Source organism: Dendrobium catenatum, unplaced genomic scaffold (genome assembly GCF_001605985.2).
Source record: "Dendrobium catenatum unplaced genomic scaffold, ASM160598v2 fragScaff_scaffold_1021, whole genome shotgun sequence".
NCBI lineage: Eukaryota > Viridiplantae > Streptophyta > Magnoliopsida > Asparagales > Orchidaceae > Dendrobium > Dendrobium catenatum.
The window spans coordinates 2,035,739-2,058,019 of NW_021319483.1; the positions used below are offsets into that span (position 1 = coordinate 2,035,739).

At 36.1% G+C, this 22,281-nt stretch overlaps 1 protein-coding gene across 1 annotated transcript; it reads left to right on the forward strand.

Moving 5' to 3' along the window:
- The first annotated feature begins 14,458 nt into the window (after positions 1-14,458).
- On the forward strand, positions 14,459-16,540 carry LOC110110157. Its single transcript, XM_020841504.2, has one exon. It carries the CDS (start codon positions 14,510-14,512, stop codon positions 16,457-16,459), a length of 1,950 nt encoding a protein of 649 aa, XP_020697163.1. The 5' UTR covers positions 14,459-14,509; the 3' UTR covers positions 16,460-16,540.
- The last annotated feature ends 5,741 nt before the right edge of the window (positions 16,541-22,281 follow it).

Below are 22,281 nucleotides of genomic sequence, written 5' to 3' on the forward strand. Positions count from 1 at the left end.
TTATTTATCAAGATTGCATTCCTTTTTTAAGCGTGGAGACTACTTATTTATAGTTGTTAGGAGAGCAAGTTTTGAAATTTCCCATATTTGCCTCAATTTAATTTGGAATGCTCAAGTCTAAAACTTCTTCTTTCTGCTTCTTAAAACAGCTTATTAAGGGCATCTCCAACCGAACGCCAAACGAGCGTATGCCGTTCGTCTGTTGCTCCAACCGAACGCAAAAATTTCCGCCATTTGCTTGCAGGTGAACAGTGCGACGTCAATATTGGCGTCGCACTGTTCACCCACGTCATTTTACGCTCTCATCCGGTAAAACGCGCGAAAGGGAGAAGATCGTTAACTTCTGAAAAACACCTAAAATGACGTTCGATTGGAGCAGCACCACGCCATTTTGGAGTTCTGCGTTATTTTGCCGTAAATTTTGGAGTTCTCCGTTAGAGATGCCCTAAAAAGTTACTTAAAAAAGTTGTCCCAAACAAAACTTAAGACTTCAAACGAAAGATTTTTTTGCTGTTTCTTAAAACAATCTTTTAGCTACATTTTTTTTAATTTTTTAATTAAAAAATTATTTTAAAAAATAATTAAAAAAAAAAATTGTTTCAAACGAAGTCTAAAGCTTCATTTGATGACCTTTGGGCCATTTCTTTGTGCTATTTAAAAAAAGAATAGTGTTAAAAAGCTGCTAAAAATAATAATAAGAAAAATGTCTCAAATAAAACTTAAATTAAATAAATTAATTTAAGATAAGAGTAGACTTAGACTCAATTCAATATAAGATGAAATAATCTTTAGTTGTAAAAGACATTTTAGCCCCGCAGTTGGTGCTTTTGAATTAGACCTCAGCGGCACGCATTTAGTGCTCAAGATTTCAAAACATTAAATTATAATTAACGGTACTAATAATTTTAAGTTAGAATTTGAGTGAATTAAGATATAAAAGTCCTTATTATATGGAGAAAAAAATATTTTTAAATTTTATTAGTCTATGAATTAAATAGATGCAATATTCAATGACGGGGGAGAAATTATTCTGTGCGGACGTTGGAGACAGCTCTGCGTCCGGATGCCACGGTATCGAGCAGTACCGAGCTGCGATAAAGTAAAAGGGTGACATGACACATTTTTATTGGTCTTAGGACGACGTTTGGTGTCCGCACAGAATAATTTTTCAAGACTAGGAAGCTTACTTTTAGCTTTCTATTATCAATTAAACATAAGTTTTCTTGGCAATTTATTTTTAGCAACTTGGACAATTGGCAATGAACAAGATCATGATTGTAAAAAGTTTGTAGTAAGAATTGTTGTTTTTTATAGAGCAACATTTTATTTGATCAAATAGATGTGACTCACAGATCTTTATATGTTGTGGCATAACCTGTTAGTCACTAAAGACCAACGGGACATCATGGCAATTGAAGCTTCCTCATCCACCTCCATTCCTATGCCAGTGTTTCCGCCCCCCACCAAAATTCATTCTCCCAATAAATTTGATGCCTTGCAGTTCCTAGAGGAGGAACTGGATTCCCTAACTGCTAGCCTCACCTCTGCCAAAGAAATTGTTGCCAATGTTGTTGACATTGAACACCCTATCATTTTCAATCGACCTCAATCCAACAAAACTGCTAAGGGGAAGCAAGCCAAGAAACCCCCTCCCTCTCATAAAAAATCATGTTTGTGCCTGTCATTGTTTGCTGGAATATTAGATGTTTTAATAGTCCAGACAAGGTACTCTGTTGCAAGCATTTGATTGCTTTGTTTAAAGTTAGTATGATGTGCATCTTGGAGAATATGATTCATGTTTCCTCTCTCCAAGACCCCTTCTTTTCTGAAAACCATAAGGTCTTCCCGTTTAAGGATTCTTGTCACAATTTTGAGCTCTCTTCTTCTGGGCGTATATGGATCAAGTGGAACTCTTCCATTATTAATTTCTCTTCTACTCACATCTCTACACAGATGATCTCGGGTTTGGTTGTGTATGACAATAGCCGCCTTTTACGCTTTTTGTGATTTATGCAGCTAATGATGTAGTTGATCGGTCCCGTCTTGGGAGTCTATTAGATCTTCTGCACCTGACCAAAATTCTCCCTGGATCATCATGGGGAACTTTAACTATTGTAGATTTTCCACAGATAAATTAGGTGGTAATGCCTTGAGCCATACGAGACTATGGGAGTTAAATTACATGATTTTTGATGTCAAGCTAGAAGAACTTCACTCTGTTGGTAGCACTTACACCTAGTATAATCAACGAATTGATAACCCCATTCACATCAAATTGGATAGAGTCCTTATGAATGCTAATTGGAATGCCAGCTACCCACATTCATATTATTCGATGTAAGCTCCCTCCTGCTCCGACCATTGTCCTTTAATTCTTCAGGCAATGGATTCCACCCCCTCTCTCCAAAGATTTCTTTTTTAAGAATTACTGGACATCTATAGATAATTTTTGGGGTATTCTCTTAGATGTTTTTTCTGCTCCTACTTATGGGAATCCTATGGCAAAATTTTGCTCCAAGCCCAGGAAACTGAAAAAGAGATTTAAAAATGCAATCTTGGGCTAGCTCTAATTATATCAAAGACTCTTTGGATAATCTTTATGCTAAGCAATCTTTTTTACTTGGAGCAGATATCGGTGCATTCTTCTAATGATTCCCTCAATGCTTCCCTTAAAAGCATTTCCAAATAGATCTCGAATTTTACTTCTCTCCATGCCTCGTGGATCATTCAGAGGGCTAAATCCTCGTGGCTCTCTCAAGTTGAACACAATCTTAAATTTTTATATGCTAAAATTCCAAGACGAATGGTATCTAGTAATGCTCTTCTAAACTTGGGAACCTATTTGCACTGCATGAGATCTGAGGCCATTAATGAGATAGGCAAAAGATTTACCATGGTCGTAGCATGGTTCAGTGTTGTGATATTACGAGATGCGCCAAGAGGGGGGTGAATTGGAAATTTGTTGCAATAAAAAGACAATCCTAAAAAGGAGTTCTAATTTTTTGTGTTTTTTTTTTTAATTTAAACAAGAGAATTAATTAATACGGAAGCGAATGCTACAATTTGCAACAACGAATTTTACAACAATTTTCACTAAGCAATTTTAACAAAAATAAAATACATAATGTAAATAAAATACAGTAAGGGAAAAATCACACCAAAGATTTTATAGTTGTTCGGTCACTTGACTTACGTCCATTCCCCAAAGTCCTCCACTCCGGGAATTTCACTACTAAACAGTAATTCTCCTTTTACTCCCACAACAAAGCGGAGAAGCCTTTACAAACCATACTTTCACCATACCGGCGTGGCGGAGAGCCAAACGCTTTCTCACCCTCCTGGTGACGGCAGCGTACCTTCTCATTTTTCTCTCTCCTGGAGAAGGCAAAGTACCTTAGAGGACACAGATGTAGAAGAATCTCCTCCTCAAATAGCCTCCCATAAGATCATCTCAGGCCACAGGAGGAGCAAAGTGCAACAAGCTTGGAGCAACTGTGTCATATCCCTCACACTCCTTCTCCCTCACAAAGCCCACCTTCTCCTTCCTCTCACATACCCCAAAATCTTCTCAAAAGCTCTCTACCAAGGAATGTGAGAGCTCGTTCCTTTGATTTTTTCCTTTCTGAATTTGATTTTCCTCCCAGGATCGTCCAGGACGATATTGAGATCGTTCAGGACGATCAGTGCAGTGAAACAGCTGATTTTCTGTAGTAGGATCGTCCAGGCCGATTTTGGATCGTCCTGGGACGATCAGTGCATGGCAAAAGTCAGTGAGCAAGGGTTTTAATCATCCGAGAAAATTAATTATCGTCCTGAGATATCGTCCTGGACGATTGGATTTTGTTCATATCGTTCTAGACGATATGGCGATCGGCCGGGCCGATCAGCTTTGTGTTATACGAAAATCAGCTCTTTTTTGATGAAAGAGAAAACATTTTTATAAAACAAAATATCTGAGGAGAGAGAAAGATAAGGAAATTAAAGGAAAAGCCGGATTTCGGAGGCCGCGGAGCGCTTTTCGTCCGTCGCCGTTGTTGGAACGATTGTTTATCTCGCGGTAAGGACTCCGAATCTTATTTCTGTTTTCGAAGATGTTGAGTTTTGGTCGTTTTGTGCATAGAATTGTGTTTTCGTTACCGAAAAATGCGCACCGTTTTGTATTAACGAAACTTTCACCGCACAACTTTTGATATGTTATTGATATGATTTTTCTACACGTTTTGAGTATTTTTTGTAACGGTTCTACCGGTTATTTTGGGTTCTGTGCGATTTTGATCGAATAGATAAATATCAGGATGTTGATTGATGTTGCTTCAGTAGAATAGAAGTCTTATAATGTTGTCGTGCACGTTCTGTATTAATTTGGTAAATTGTGATTTTTAGGAATTTTTGTGTAAATTCCGTATACTGCCGTTATGCCGCTGATTTTTCTTACGATTTCCGATTTTCTGAAATTGATGATTTGAATTGATATTCATACGAATGTGAATATGATTTGATATATTGTTCTAATACTGAATACTGAAAGACAAGTGGAACCAGGTTGAACCGTTGGTTGGAGATTGACTTGACCTGTATAGGATAGTGGGCCGACGGGTTTTCCTTTAAACTATTGATCATTGATATAATGATTGGGAGTCATAAGGAGATTACTATGCCGACGGGCACAGATTGACGACTCTTATTGAACCAATTTATGGATATCTACAACAGCACTATGAATTTCTACAACAGCACTGTGGATTATCGAATAGCTAGTGATCGTACTTGTTCAGTAAGACTATTGTATTGAAATGCATGTGTACGACATTGACTCGTGATGGATTTATTGCTTTATTGATTTGGATTTACTAACGGATTTACGGACTTACTGTTATCGTACGATTTCATTGATATTTATATTCTGTCACTGCGCATTGCTACTGTTATAGATACTGTATGGATATGGATACTGTAATTGATTCATTGATGCTATGGTTGGATACTATGGATTCATCTCTTGATTCATGGATACTATTGCTTCTACACTGTATTGAACTGCTGTATTGGATTCATTGCTAGTATAGACTGGGCTTTATTGTATTGATTTTATGATTTCATACCGATCGATTTAATTGGCCAGATAGTATTGTTTGATTGATTCGATTTGATACGATTGATTTGATTGATCGACTGATTTCTTACTATTTATTGATTCTTCTACCGCTGCATTGACTACTGATTTAATTTCCGTATTTGCATAGATTCATTGATCATGTGAAATAGACTGTTATGGATTTGATTGACTGACATGCATATTATTTCCAGTATCGTGCTTTGATTTCAGTTGTAGGTATTAGGTGACCTGCTGGGCTTTTTGAAGCTTATTATATGTGGTTAATATTTTCAGGTCAGGGCAAGGGAGCAGGAGATTGAGGTTGATCAGGAATCTCCAGGTTTTTGTCCTTTTTGGTTATAGTGATTCTTTTGTACTCAGGACAAGATAGATTTCAGTTCATGTGTTTATAGTGTAGCTCCTGAGTATTGTATATGATCTTTTGAGATATGAATCGACCTGTACATTGATGTTTTAAATGTTATAGATTTTGATAGACTGTTTGATTGAAGTTATAGATAGCTCTGGTAAATCGTGATGGATTGCTTGAAATTCTTTCCAAGTTAGATCTTGGGGCGTCACAAGGAATCCCTCTCTAATCATATTGCTCTCTCACAGTCACGTACCAAATAATTAAGACTTTGATACTTAAAACAGGCTCCACAAAACCCTAAAAATTTTAATTTAGCTATTATAATCGTACAGTACGATCTAAGATCGTGCATTACGATCTAAGATCATACAGTACGATTAGTACAAAACAGCCTTCGTCCTAGTATGAAGGTTTACGAATAGGCAAAAGTTCTGAAAATTATCATATAGTATGATATAAACACGTACAATACGATAGGTAAAATCCTTTTGTTCATACAGGACGATTACTAGGATGACGAAAACTCGTCTCTATATGTCGTATGGTACGAACCACTTTGTACAGTACAATTAGTACAAAATCAAGGGATCGTCCGGTACGATGTTCAAGACGACCGAAAATAGCCTCGATTAATCGTACATTATGAACATGGTCGTATAGTATGATAACCAATTATAAATTAATCCTTGATTTATGCACTAATCTAGGGGTTAATTTAATTAAGTATTTAAAAAATATCGTACGGTGTGATAAGATCATATAGTACGATTAATTCAAAATTTTTGTATTAAACTTACTTAATCTAGCGGCTAGGGTTTTTTAATAAGAAACACTTCATATAATACATCATACATCGTACGGTACGACTTTTTTACAGACAGTCATTTCAACCAGATCAGAGCGTACAATACGATTGAAAATCGTACAGTACGATCAACAAAGGAAAAAATTTCTTCATTTTTAAAACCCTCTCCCCCTATGTGTGTGCATGATTGCTCAGTCTTGCATACAATTTGTGGCCAGACTCAAGAAAAGAAAAAATAATAATAAATGAAAAATCATAATGTTATGAACTCTAATTTTTAATATACACGGTCTTAAGTCTTTTTGCTGTTCTGAGTAACTTGTGATCTCCCTGAAATATTAGTACTCATAAATAATAGTAGAAATCAAAAGTATTCAATGAATAATACTTCAATCTACATTATTTGTTATCATCAAAATCTCATACTAGGGATCATGGACTGCAACAATCTCTCCCCATTTGATGATGCCAAATAATATTATTGTTAAAAAAATTAGCAAAGAATTTTTTTTCTTTTTATATTTGTCATCATCAAAATCTCATACTATGGATGCATGCTGTCGTGATTGAACTGGAGCTCCTACTGGAGCAGCCTCTCCTTCTTCTTCATCAAAATCTGGTTCATCCGACTCTTTCCCCTTTGAAACAAAATGCGAAAGGAGGCATCTATATAGAAATGGGTAGATTATCGGGTTCATCGGGATAAGTTAATTGATATTTGTTTTGAAGAATATAACCTATAAGGTGGCAAAGGGCTAGGTTTTATTTTCTACGGGTGGTAGGGAGGCGTAGTAAGGTCATGTTCCTGGTATAATTAATGATTAAATCTGTCTCATCAAATTTAGTATTTGACATTATAAGGTAGGTAACGACGGATAGGATCGGGGTCATGCAGATTCGTTCGCCAGCTTTGGGTATGACCTAAGTGCGAAGGACGTGTTGAATAATTTGGGTATTTCGAGTTAAGTATTGAACAAGAGGCTGGTGTTGGTAAAAAGTGGCATTCCTAATGACTAAATTTGCAGCACTGCAGTCAAATTCATTTGTGAGGAAGGAATGAGCTCTAGATCATTTAGTTGATAGCCCAATGTATTGGGCGAGGTTTGCCTTAGTGATTTCTAGTGTTGTCGGTAAACAAAAAGAGATGAAGGTCAAGGTTTCAACATTCAAGGTTATAGGCTCATTACCTCAAAATTTAAGACAACTTGATTTAGCATCAGAATTGTACGGGAAGGCCAAGGTGAGGAGGAATTGGAGAGTGGTGGATACGAATAGGCTCATTACCTCAAATTTTAAGACAGCTTGATTTAGCATCCGAGACAGTGTAATTTTGTATGCCTTATATTTATGATAGGCATCTTCATCTTGGGGGGTTAAGAAACAATCGTTAGGATGGAGAGAGGAAGACGAGCTTCCTAAGACAAGATGATCGCGCTTGCTAGAGCCTGCCATTTAGTGAGAGAAGGTGAGAGACTGAGAGTGAGTGAGGTGGTTATAGAGTGAGTGAGAAGAGCTTTGAATTCAACCAATTTATAAACTTTTGAACATAACGTACAGTACGATCGAAGATCGTACAATACGAATGGCAATAATGTCGTCTGGACGAACGGTTGGGAAAAGGTGGTCAACTCGTAAAGTACGATGGGCAGAGGAAAAAATTTCTTCATTTTTAAATCCTCTTCCCATGAGTGTGTGCATGGTTGCTCAGTCTTGCATACAATTTGTGGCCATACTCAAGAAGAGAAAAAATAATAATAAATGAAAAATTACAATGTTATGAACTCCAACTCTTACTCTACACAGTCTTGAGTCTTTTTATTGTCCTGAGTAACTTGTGATCTCCATGAAATATTAATACTCACAAATAATAGCAGAAATCAAAAGTATTCAATAAATAGTACTTTAATATATATTATTTGTCATCATCAAAATCTCAGACTATGGATCATGGACTGCAACATATTGTGCACTGTGTAATGAGGATTACATTAATATACGACATATGGTGATTAATAATGTAATTTGATTTATCTTTCGATATTGAGTACCCACCCAACCCATAGAGTATCGGTTGGTACGTGGGTGAGTGTGGGTATGGGCACCTAATGCAGGACTCTGATAAGAAAGTTATTCATGCTTCATTTGGGACAACTTTTAGCCACTCCTTTTTTCCTATTTTAGTAAACTATAATCTTATATACTATATAATATATTCTACTTCACTTTCTTTTTCGCCAAATCAGAAGAGAAGCATCACATTGAATTGAAAGAGGAAGACTAAACTAATCAAATTCTACAAAATAAATAAAACTATTCACTAAATTTAAAACTATTAAATTTATCTTATTATTTAAAATCGGTCAATTTCGATGAGTTTAATATTTATGTAATTATCCAATTGTTTGTTTTATTTATGCCATGACACCTTATCTACGAAATAAAAAAAAAAATCTTTATGAGCCAACTTTTCCTTTGATTTGTCTGTTTTTTAACAAATATGATAAGCATAACAATTTAAATAATGTCATAAAATTTATAAATTCTTTTCATGGAGTGTTTTTATAATATAAAATTCATCATATTATTATGCGGTTTGGAAAGGCTGCAAATTCGTTAATTTTGTTGTAAAATTATTGCAAAAAATAAATAAATTCTTGAAACTTAAAAGTTATTTTTATTATCATAATTTTTTTTCTTATAAAAAAATAAGATTTACAATATATTTATATGATTATGAAAATTGGAGATTTACATGCATACCACTTTATACTACTCTATTTACATATTTAACACCTAAAACTTTAATATTACATGCATACCACCCATAGTTCAATTTCATATCAAATATGGGTGGTATAAATGAAATATATTAAGTGGTAGGAAGGAAACATGAGTGGTATATTTGATATTAAAATAATATAAGGTGATATGTATGTAATATTAAAATTTTAGGTGTTAGATATGTAAATAGGATGGTATAAAGTGGTATGTATGTAAAATTCCCTTTTTTTTTTTTTACTTGCTTAGTATTTTGCTGTGGGACCCAAAATGGTTTTATTCAATGAATAAGAGGTTCTTGCTTTACCTGAAATGAGGGAAAATATGACTAACAGTTATTGTACTACAAAAATGAGGAATTATAGAAGATCTAGATACAATATATGAAATCCTAACAAAATAAATAGGGCAATTCAGAGAAACGGCAAAATCTAGATTTGATAAGTAACTAAAGATAATCAGAAATTCAATCTCCTAAAAGTAGGACTTTTGAGACCTAAAGTCTCTTAGCGGGTTGTGGTGTTTTCTCTCCCGTTAGTTCTAATGCTAGGCCTTCCCCTGTTTATTTACATTCCCCGGCAATGATTCCTTTGGTTAATGGTTTACCTCAAACTTCTTCTACCCCAAAGTCTCAGGGTGATACTTCTTTTATTAATGTTCCTATCATTGTGATGTCTAATGATGATTTAATGACTCATACGGCTGAGTTTAGGAATAACTCTGTTTGTCTGCAAACGGATTGGTTAATTTTGGATGATTTTTCTTCTTCGCTTTTTGAGAGGGAGGATGTGGAATTTGAAGAAGAGGTTGTGGCTTCTCGTATAGTGGAGAAATCTTGTTCCAATGTTGCGGGTAAAAAGGGCATAAGTAAAGGCAAAAAGTAATAGCCTTGCGCTCTCCTTTTACTGTTTTGACTGTGGCTTTTGGAGTGCTTTTTGAACGAAGATGATGAAGCCCCCAGCTTCCTTCTTGTTGGCTGGCCTGATTGGCAACCTGGGTGCTTTGGCTCGGTGTTCGTAACTTAAGACTGTGTTGGTCTTTTGTAGCTGCTTACCATGGATGGTCCCTGGCTGGCCCGGAGTTGGTGCTGGGGAATTCTCCTGAGTCTATTTGTTTCTTTCGCATCGCTGGTTGTTTTTCGTATTGGCTGTCTTTTTGAGGTTTTGTTGTGGGTTGTTTGCTCTACGTCTTATTCCCCTTTTTTTTGGAATAAAATGTGTTATTTTGTTGAACAAAAAATGTCTCTTCGAAAAGACAGAGTTATTTCTATATGGTTGTAATTTTGATCCAAAATCCTTTGAATTCATTTCTAGGTAAAGTCTTATAACTTTTAACCGTGTAATCTTCATAATTTCCCACTTCATACTATAAAATATAAATTTAATCCAAATCAACCAGGAATGCTATTCAAAATACTGTTAAAGCTGTAGCTGTCCGAGTGGTAACATTAAAAACAAAAGCTTATTCTTCAATGTTCTTATTACTGTAAGAGTTCTACATTAGTATTAAAATTTTCCTCTTTGTTTCCTCGAAGTAAAATGTTTTTGACCTTGTTTTAAATTATCTGTTTAATTTATACTTCGCATTGCATTTTGCTATTTGAAGATAGCTTTATTTTCTGCAAATTGCTCCTTATAATGTACTTCATTGTATGGTTTATGTTGTAATAACATTTTAATGCACTTCTAATGCTAAATTAAATTTCCACAAACTGTTTGTGCTTACAATTTAGAGATTGCACCCTTCTAAATAACAATTATTTACGGAGATTTGTTAATATAATCCCAATTTCGTTAAAGTTATTAAACCTAATTGATTTGTTTTGCAAAAATTATGCAACGATCAAATTTCTTCAGACTGACTGGTTGACGGGTTAATGGAAAATAGTCGTGCTCTTTGAGATTTGTTTAGTCGTATAAATGAAAGGTAATTAAGAGATAGTTTTATAAATATATATAGATTTTGGGTGTTAATTAGAAGTATTTTATAAATAAATCTAGGGCAATACAGGGAATACTTATGTTGTGGCTCCTTTTGAGCCGCCTAAAAGTGCCTTTTGTGTTGGAATGAATGATAATGTGATTGAAAATCCTTGTGGTACTTTCCTTATAGGTAGCCCCTCCTGTGTGGAAGCTGTGCCGGATGTGGGTGTTTTGTTGGATAATAATGTGATTTCGGGGGATGTTGTCGTTCCCTCTAGTGATGATCATTGTGACATTGTTTCTGCGACTGTTGTTGTTCCTTATGTCTGTTTAGAGGGTGGGGGTTCTTTACCTGGTTTTAATGATAGGGGTGGTGCTATCCTGACTGTTGGTGGTGTTAGGACTGCTCATAGTATTATGTCGACTGATGATTTTCGTAATAATGCTCCTTTTTGGCCTCTTTCTGATGGTGATGATCTTTTATCTAATAGTTTTAATAAGCCGTATTTTAATGTTCCTATATCTGTTATTTCCAAGGATGATTTGCAATCTCGCCTATCGAGGGATAGTGAGGTTTTGCATGGTGATTGGTTACATGTTCACAATTCCTCAGATGGTGATGAAGGTTTCTTTGAGGGTGACTTGGATTTAAGTATCCTCCATATTGATGGTGCTGAGCCTAGCTTTAGGCATAGTAAACGAGCTCGTAAATCCAAAAAGATATGATTTCTTTTTATTTTTACCTTGCTATGGACGATGATGATGCAGTTTTCATGCTTGCTCCTCGGACAGCCATGGTTTGATTGCAACCTGGGTGAATTTTGTGCTATGACCGCCTCTTTTTACTTACTGGATGGCACTTGCCTGGCAACCAGATGGCTGTCTGAGTCCATTTAATTTTCGGATTCTCCTTTCGTTGTCTTGCTCAGGTTGTCTGGCCTGACGCTTACAGTTATGTACTCTAACTGTCTTTTTCTTATTTTTGGCTCCTTTTGTGTTTGGGCCTATCTTGTACTATTTTCTTTATTTAATGAAATATCTTTTTGAAGTTAAAAAATAAATAAATAACAACAACAACATTATATTTCTTGTCATAAATTAATATTTGCACTAGGCGTGTCAAAAAATTGACCTGATCCATTAATCTGACGTGAAAAATACGAATTCAGGTTAATTTTGGATTTCATGATCATTGATGATTGTGACTTTTATTCATTATAGAATGTTCTATCATAACTTGAAAAATATTTCGATCAAGATCTGAGCACAATTAATTTGATCAATGCTTGAACATCATTCAAATAATTTGTAACAAGGTTAATCAAGATTTGATTTGTAAAGAGTATCATACTCTATGACATACCAAAATCTAATGTGAAAAATACCAACATCTGCAATAGTTGTTCATATGCAATTAGAAGTTCATATGCAATTAGAATGTTGTGCGTGCGCGTGTGTGTGTGTTTTTTTTTTTCAAATTTTTATACACTACATAAGTATGTTATGTTACATGCTAATTTATAAAGTGCTTTTAAGTATCCTTTGAATATGTGATGTTAACTTGAGACATTTGTGTTTTTATCTATATTTAAGAAATATGATTGTGTTGATGACTGACTAAACTTGGCTTTAAGAAAAAGTTAGTTGAAAATTAAGCTTTATTTTTGTGAAAAGATGTATATGGAAGTATAATATAACTCTATACTAGGTATCGGGTAATTAATTTAATCTCAAAATATGCTCATCATGCTTTAGTTGGTTAGATTACACCAAGATAACATTCTTGGATGAGAAAAAAATTTAGTTTTTCATATATTATGATCAAAAGACTTTCTAAATTGTGAATGCAGGATGAGATTTTCAATTAATTTTCTATCACATTTATTTTCTTTTCAACTTCAGAGAGTTTCTTTATTCTTAATTACCTGCTTACATATATATATATTGCTCTCGTTTCTTTTAAACAAAGTTAAAAATATATAACTTTTCAATAATATAATTCATAAATAAAATTATTAATTCTCTGCCAACAGACTTAAATATTAACATTCTTCCTTCCTCTATAACCAAATATGATGAATGACACTTCCAACCTATTTTCTCACGATTTTATGTAATATATATGCTATATGCGGTTAAAATAACAAATACATCTGTTGATAAATTCCCTTGTAAAATTTCTAACAATTATCTCTTAGGTGCCAACATTAACTCTTACAATGGAAGATTTTCAACTAAGAATTAGTGTTAAGTTTTTCTGGCAGAAAAATTATTCATTGCGATTTAGTTGTTTCTACTGGCTTGTTTTTATGGGATGCACCCACCACTGTTTGTCTTGGTGGTGAAAAGCTGGTTGGGCAAAGTCCAGGTCCTTGGTTCGAATCCCTTGGCAAGCAGTGAAAATCTTAAGTGTTGGCCCGTGTAAATTGATGTGAGTTGCATGCTAGGTAGACCGGGATTTACACTGACATAAGGACAGTACTTCCTCGTCACAAAAAAAAAAAAAAAATTTATGGGATGCCTCAAAATTATAGATGCCCTAGTTTCTTGTAATATATTTTTTAATTTATTTTTAATTTATTAATTAATTTATTTATTTTTAATTTTTAGGTGCACGCAAATTTATAATAATTTTAATAAATGCGCCATATATTTGGTGACTTATTTGTTTCTCAAATTTAAATTATTATGTGTACGGTTTACCTTATTCACACTATTCGTCATGCTATTCTTACCAAGGTTAAATTCTGGAAGCGATTTGATGATCTTAACAGACGTTTTGCTATTCTCGTATAATATCTGCTTACCGTATTCTAGTTGGGTCGGTTTCTCTTTACCTCTCATCATCTGGGTGATGTTCTGGAGGGTGATTTTCTACAAATTATGCGTGGTTGAGTTGATTCATTACAGTATATGGATGTTTTGGTTATGTTGTTGCCCGTGGACTGATATTTCTACTGCACCCGTTAACTATACATTTTTTCTGGGGAGCCTGCTACTTAGTGACACTATTGGGTTACATGGCTGTTATGAGGGTTCTTTCCCCTTTGGCCCCACTAAGTTGACGATTCTGCTGCTGGTGTTTGCTTCTACCTTTTGGAGGTGCCTGTATTTTGCTCTTTACACAGGTAGCCTGGGAAGATTAATTTTTGAAAGGACGATGATGAATGCTGATTCTTCAGCTACCCCTTGGACGGTCACTCTGGCAACCAGGGGTTTTTGTCCTGCCCAGTCCCTTCTCAAAGCCGTTCAATTACGTTATTGGCAGGACAGCCTGAGTCCTTTATGGCTTCAAGCCAATTTTGTTATTTTTACTGTTATGTATTTTTCCTTTTAGAACTCCTTAACTTTTTTTTTTTAGTTAGGGAGTTATAATTTTAGTTCTTACTTTACTTGTAACTTTTTTATTAATGAAAGGGCTAAGCCCCAAATTTTCCCAAAAAAAAAAAAAATTCGCAGCTAATCCTAAAAATTTAGCCTATATAACGCCGTGGTTGAAAGCTGATTTCATATCTTGAAGACGACCCTTCGTCATAATGGATGTCCAGGGAACTATCGTCTTCTCAACCGTCGGATTGCTCACCTACGGCTTCGATGTCTTTTCCACTGTCCTCGCCGCCGATCACTTCGCCGACGGAGACTTAACAGAAAGCCGCCGCACCGACGGCGTTTCCGTCAATTTCAACGCTCAGTTCGCCGATAAGACCGGCGAAACTGTTGTCTTCGTCTCCGAGCGAACCGGCTCCGCTAGACTCTATCAGACATCCTCGGCCGGAGACGAAATCAAACTGCTCCCGACAAACCAAAACAGCCTATTCCACGACCGGCCCACCATTAAGAACGGCCGCGTGTTCTACGTCTCCGCCCACGAGCCCCCGTCAGATTCTTTCAAGAGTTGGGCCGCAGTCTACATGACCCGGCTCGACACAGAGGAGACTGTCCGGTTAACCCCAGCTGGATCTGTCGACTTCAGCCCAGCGGTTTCGGAGTCGGGCCAGCTCGTCGCCGTAGCATCCTATGGGTCTCGGCCATGGAAAGGTGATTTCCACGCTCTCGAAACCGAGATCACCATCTTTAGTGTCTCAGAACCGGAAAACCGGACCATCGTTGCCGGCAGCGGCGGATGGCCGACTTTTTCCGGTGAATCAACAATTTTTTTCCACCGTAAGGCCGACGACGGCTGGTGGAGCGTCTACCGCATCGATCTACAGGAAAATTTCGAAGAAAACATAGCTCGTCGTATTACCCCGCCTGGGCTGCACGCCTTCACGCCCGCTGCATCGAACGATGGGAAGTATATAGCGGTTGCCACGCGCAGGAAGGGGATTAAATTCCGCCACATTGAGATTTTCGATCTAAAATCAGAACGATTCTATCCGATTACAGAGACATTAAACCCTACTACCCATCACTACAATCCATTTTTTTCACCGGACTCGAATCAGCTCGGATACCATCGATTCAGAGGAGAATCGAATGAAAAGATACCGAATCTCCTTCCCGTGGCTTCTCCAATTCAAGGGCTCCAGCTTCTTCGGCTTCACGGCACATTCCCATCTTTTTCCCCTGCCGGCGATCTACTCGCAATGAACGGTGACTTCTTTGAATCCCCTGGCCTGATGGTACTCCGATCGGACGGTTCGAAACGGTGGACTCTGCTTAAATCGCCCACTGCGTTCTACACGGCATGGAGCCCTGTTGAGAAGGGCGTTATCTTCACCTCTATCGGCCCGATCTTTGATTCCAGCAAGGCCACGGTCCAGATTGCCCGGATCTCATTTAATCCCGACGATCTTGACGACAAAAAGGATGAAATCTATGCCGATGTGAAGATCCTTACCCGCGGAGGTACCGCCAACAATGCATTCCCATCGTGCTCACCGGACGGGAAGCACGTTGTTTTTCGATCTGGGCGATCCGGCCACAAGAACCTCTACATCCTCGATGCCATCGATGGAGAAATTGCCGATAGTAGCGGGATTCAGCGACTAACGGAGGGTGAGTGGGTCGATACGATGCCAGCGTGGTCGCCGGACGGCGAGCTGATCGCGTTCTCATCTAACCGGCACAGTCCGGCTAATCCGGAGGCTTACAGCATATATTTGGTTCGACCTGACGGCTCGAACCTGCGACGGCTACACTTTGCCGGGCCACCGGGGTCGAATGAGGCCGACAGGGAGAGAATCAACCATGTCTGCTTCAGTCCGGACTCGAAGTGGCTCCTCTTCACGGCGAACCTTGGTAGCGTTTCGGCCGAGACGGTGTCGATGCCGAACCACTTCCAACCCTATGGTGACCTGTGGGTTTGTCGCATAGATGGAACCGGCTTAACACGCCTTACGTGTAATGCTTTTGAGAATGGCACGCCAGCTTGGCACGCTGCTGATAGGCTCCAGGACATTGGGTTGATTTCCGTGGTCCCTGCCTCGGGTGAGACCCTGAGGGGTCAATTTGAGGAGCCTCTATGGCTAACGTGTGATATATAATATTTTTATCGCATCCTAATGCATCAATGATTTTGTTGGTTGGCTAAAAAAAAAAATGTGTAAAATAATATTTTTGACTTATTTGGATAAATATAAAAATAGCTTCAATGCTATCTTGACTGATAAAAATTTAGCCTTAAGAAATTCTACCAATAATAAGTATATTGAGATAAAGTAAAAGATCAAAATTATTTGCTTGGAAATTGACAGAGATACTCCCATCATACACGAATTTTTATTACGTCCGGTGAAAATACCATATCGAGTGTACCGAGGGCGCTGTATCGAGCACGATACCGAGCACTTTAGTGACATGGCGTTTTGTTATTGGTTTCCAGATGCATTCGATAACCTGACGAAATAATCACTCATCATACACAGGCACAAGGAGCCCATAGTTGCTAATCATTAGCATTTAATTTAATTTCTAAGTGGAGGAGCAACTAGAAAGATTTTATCTTTGTTTAGTTTCTCTTTATTTATTTTTAATAATACGGCATAATCACACAACAAATAAAATAACATGATGTTTTGTGAAAATTATTAAGAACACATAAGGAAAGCATTCCATCGCACATACATGAAAATATCTATTACACAACACACGAGGACAATACAGAAGGAAACATTCTAACGATCATTGTAGGATTAGTTATTAAACCACTTTAAACAATTGCAAGCCGTTAATGTTGTATAACAACTAATAAAATTATCACCATCAAATTGTACTCTACATTGGGTTCTGAATAGATCTTGGATGCATACACCAAAAAGCATTTGAATATCCTCACATCTCGAATCTAGCAAATTTCGTGTCATTTGTTCATCATCAAATTGAAGCAAAAGATATCATCATGAACAAATATGCATGCCTGAGGAAATCCTAGTTAACATATGAATTCATCTTCATCAAAGAGAAGCAAAAGTTTATATGTTGGCATTTTTTTCTCAATGAAAAGGACTATCTATCAAATACATCACAAGCATGGAATATTACCAAATTTTATGATATTTATAAGGATGGAAGAATGAAATGAATCTAACAGAGAATGTGCATTTCTATTTAAAATCCTTCGATTGATGATTGATACGCCATCAAAAAATTATCTTGATCGGGCACGAATCTCGATGCAAAATAAAGTTGGAAACTTTCGTAATTAAAATTGGGACCATCCGAACTCCGATTTAAGCAAACTTACAGGCAAACTAAAAGTCTTAAGAATACAAACCCAATGACACCAAATCCAACTCAATCCGAGCCCAAATGGGTCCAAATCAAGGGTTATAAGCGCTTTTGGAAGGTTTGAACCACAATTTGGATTACCAAACGGCTTCCAAACGTAACTTGCTTATAGTCGAATCGAGCAGCTCGACAAGAAGAATCCAACGAGCCCAAGATCACCAAATTCCGACATCACTAATACATTCAAAAATCAATCAAAACAATCCATAATCAATGGATTCAACATTGGCCGTCCATCCAACCACTCTCCATTTGCCCTTGATCTCCCACATATTTATGGGCCATGCTATTCCAAAAATCTATAAATAGAGCCCCCTTTTCTCTTGAAAAGGGACCCAAGCCAAAGGATTTAAGAGAGAGATCGGAGATCGCTCTTGCCTCCTTGCTCCTCGACCACCGACGGACTTCCACCGGACCACCGCCGGACCATCGTCTGACGTTGTTGCTTCGCCGGACCACCACTTGAGGCTTTCACCTCCACCGGACCACCACTTGAGACCCTCACCTCTACTGAACCATCGCCTGCTGTCGTTGCTCTGACGGACCATCACTTGAGGCCCTCACCTCCGTCGGACCACCACTTGAGGCCCTCACCTCCACCGGACCACTGCCTGACGTCGTTGCTCTGCCAAACTACCACTTGAATCTCTCACCTCCGCCGGACCGCCGCCTGAGGCCTTTGAGTTCCGCTGGACCACCACCTGAGGCCCGAACTTTCATAAGATCATCACTTAAGGCCCGAAGTTCTGCCAGACCAAAACTTAAGGCCTGAAGGTCTACGAGATCACCACCTGAGGCCCGGACTTCCATCAGACCAGCACCTGAGGCCCGGAGTTCCCCCGGACCACCAACTAACGCCCGAATTTTCAAGTAGCACCAGACTGTTGTCAGTCCACCAAGTGACGCTGTACTTTCATCCCCATTTGTCACTAGATTTCTACCAAATTGTTAACATTTGTAATCGGATCGCCCTTAGGGATGAGTCAGCTTATTATAATATACCCAAACACTAGTGAAATCATTTTAGACTTGGCCTGGCCCCGTGGTTTTTTCCCTTTTCAGGTTTTCCACATAAAAGCGACTTGTGTTATCTGTATGTGAGATGAATATCGCACAACGCTAAGACACATTATTTTAACTCTATCGTCACGTATATTCTAGCCCGCAACAATGATCTTATAATTGTGTTGTTAATCTCGTTATATTAGTATTGATTCATCTATTGAATATTTCATGGTTGATAAACTTTCTAAAGCATGGCTCATTGAGACTTCCTATTGTTCAATTTATTCATTAATACGTTAAAAGATTCAACTTTCCTATAAGTTGAATCTTCTAATGTTCTTAATTTTTTCTCCTTCACAAGAACAATACATTTTTTTAATGTAAAGGTAATACTATAAAAAAAATTAAAACCGCCAAAGTTGTTCCCAAGTCCAGATGAAAAAGGTTGAAGGTAAGATGAGTTATCAAAATAGCTGGATTTAAAATTCTTTAAATTTTTTTTTGTAGATTTTAAGCTGAATTTCCATAAATCATTCCTAAAATATGATACCAAAAGACCATATATATTTTGGTTTAATTTGTACGTTTATTGATTTGAGATATTATTTATTGGCATTATGTGCAGGGCAGAGCTAACCAACTGAAATGGAGAATAGTAGTGATAACTTTTATTTTTTTTTAAATGCAACTAATGCTATTCTTCTTAGCATGTCATCTTTTAGCAACAAATTACTTTCAACTTCTTAATACCATATGATAATATAAATTTAATGAAATGAAGGTAATCTCAGTCCACCTTGCGTTGGGATATGTTTTGTGTTGAGGAACTATAGTAAGCCAAACTTTACCATTTTTAACCATCATCCCTTATCTTCCAATTTGCAATCTAACTACTATTACACCACCATTCTTGCTATGACAAACTTTAAGCTTTTTCATATTCCCAACTAGGCATTTGTTTACCTTTTTTTTTTTTTTTCTTTTGAGCATTATTTTCTTTTGCGTCATTTTCAAGTGCTTCTAAGTGGCAACTTGATTTGCATGTTGCACTGCTTATATGATCATACTTCTTGTCTACTCACTATGAGATGTTTGATCAAAGCATATTTGTGCTTGCAAATGAATATTAAAGAAGATCAACTGAGATATTTCTTCTATATATGGAAAATATTTTTATCAATGTTTCTTTTAGATAAAAAGGCTTTCTAAGGAAATCAAATGATGACATCATATAAATCATCAGGTTTTAGTGTCCTTCTTAAAGAGTAGGGTGTGAAAGGTTTCTTCAAGGGTTGAGCATCGACTCTGCTTGGTTATAGTGGTAAACGTGCATTTAATTATAGTTTTTATGAGTTCTTTAAGAAATACTACTCTAACATTGTTGGATGATTTGAGTATGTTGTGAAAATTGAAATACAAGACTTTGATTTATCTTGCTTGCTTTTTCTTATTTTGTCCGATGAAGGCTTTGAAGGTTCGCATTCAAACTCAACAAGGCTTTGCAAGAGGGTTAAGTGATGGGTTATCTAAGATTGTCAAATCCAAAGGGGATCTCAGGCATATCTTCAAAGATGTGAAATTCAAGCTAAATGTGATCCAATGCATTGATGAAACTTAAATAATTTTTTATTTATATTAATTTTTACTTATTTATGAAATTTGAGAGCATATTATTTGCTAACATAACATTTTTAGATGACAGCATAAATTCAAAATATTTAATTTGCCTCTGCATGTGTGAATCAATCTCAAAGTTTGACAAAAATGAACCTTATAAGTATAAAATTGATCAACTCTCACTTTTTATTTGTATAAAGCTTGACATTAAGTTTCTCTTTCAATAAAATATTGCATTAATTATACGTTATGCTTCATATAATATTTGTGTGAAATCTCATGTTATAATTTGAAAGTCAATATAGCTCTCATGTTATAATTTGCATTCTGGTTTCTAACTTGCTCTATGTCCATACAATTTCTTGCGCAAACTATTTTCACATGATTTTGATTTAACTTCTTTTGCTTTACAGAAACTAATTTCATTTTTTTTTTTTTGACATAGCATTTTGACTGTTTTTTTTAACAATGCAGAAACAATTGCAAGCTCTGCTTGAAACTTTGATGGAAGGTGTGTTTTATTTTTCTAAATTGCATTTGCTTGGAGATCATGATCTCCTATGAGTTGATCATGGTTATCTTTGTTATGTAATTGTAGTTGTGATGAGATTATTGTCTCAAAGAGGCTGCTTGAGAAGATTGTACTTGAGGATTATCATGTAACTATGATTAAATTAAATGATTTAACATCAAGAAGCTGTTCAGTTAATTGCTTTATTAGAAACATTTAAGATAAATTCATTGCCAGATTTTTTTTTTTTTTAATAACAACAGAAGTATTCGGTGTGATGATGCAGATGCAATTAAGCTTCTTGGATTAGCTATGTGGTGTATGCAAAGTGATATTAAAATAAGACCGACCATGTCAATATTGTTGAAAGTTTTATAATGTTTGGAAGATTTGGAATCTACATAGATTATGACAGCTTTGAAACTCATCAAAACATTCCAGATGAGTAAGAACAACTAAAGCTCTTCTTAATTTGAGAATATTATAGCAGAACATACACAATCATATGATATCAATACAATGTTGACTAGAACCGATTTTTTTTTTTTTTTTTGGGCCAGCCGGCTTGGGGAATCGAACGGGAGCCGCGCGAGGCAACCGCACTGCGCTCAACCACGGAGCTGCACCGCGCCTCCCGCTAGAACCGATTATTGACATAGGTTGCCTAAGAAATTAGTACACAAAGAACCGTTTAGAAACCAACGGATAAACCAAAGCAAGATGGATGTACAGTACTACTCTTGGGGGTCTTTCTCCATCGACTGTAAGTATTTATTTTTAATTGAATTTTGTTATTTATTTCTCCTTTTGATATTTGCTCATTGAAAGATATGATTAAATTTGTGCTAAATGCTACATGTAATCTAATTTACCTTAATTCAAATATAATAGAAGTATAAATCATCTATATTGATACAAATATTGTATTTAATATTGACATACAATTTAATATCTTTGATATAGCATATCATATATTATTTTTTATTTTGTTTTATATATATATTAATTTTAGTTGCATGCATCACATATGTACGTGTATTTATACTAGAATATGAATTTCACGACCCGTTAGCGTTGTACAATAACTAATAAAATCATCACCATCAAATTATTTTCATGGAAAGTTTTTAGCATGATAAGCATAACAATTTAAATAATGTCATAAAATTTATAAATTATTTTCATGGAGTGATTTTATAATATAAAATTTGTCATACTATTATGCGGTTTTGAAAGGCTGCAAATTCAATTAATTTTGTTGTAAAATTATTGCAATAAATAAATAAATTCTTGAAACTTGAAAGTTATTTTTATTATCATAATTTTTTCTTATAAAAAAATAAGATTTATTATATATTTATATGATTATGAAAATTAAATTTTTATTGTAAAATATTTAAAAAAATAAGAATTTTATGCTCAAATAAAAGTTTCGGGCGAATTGTA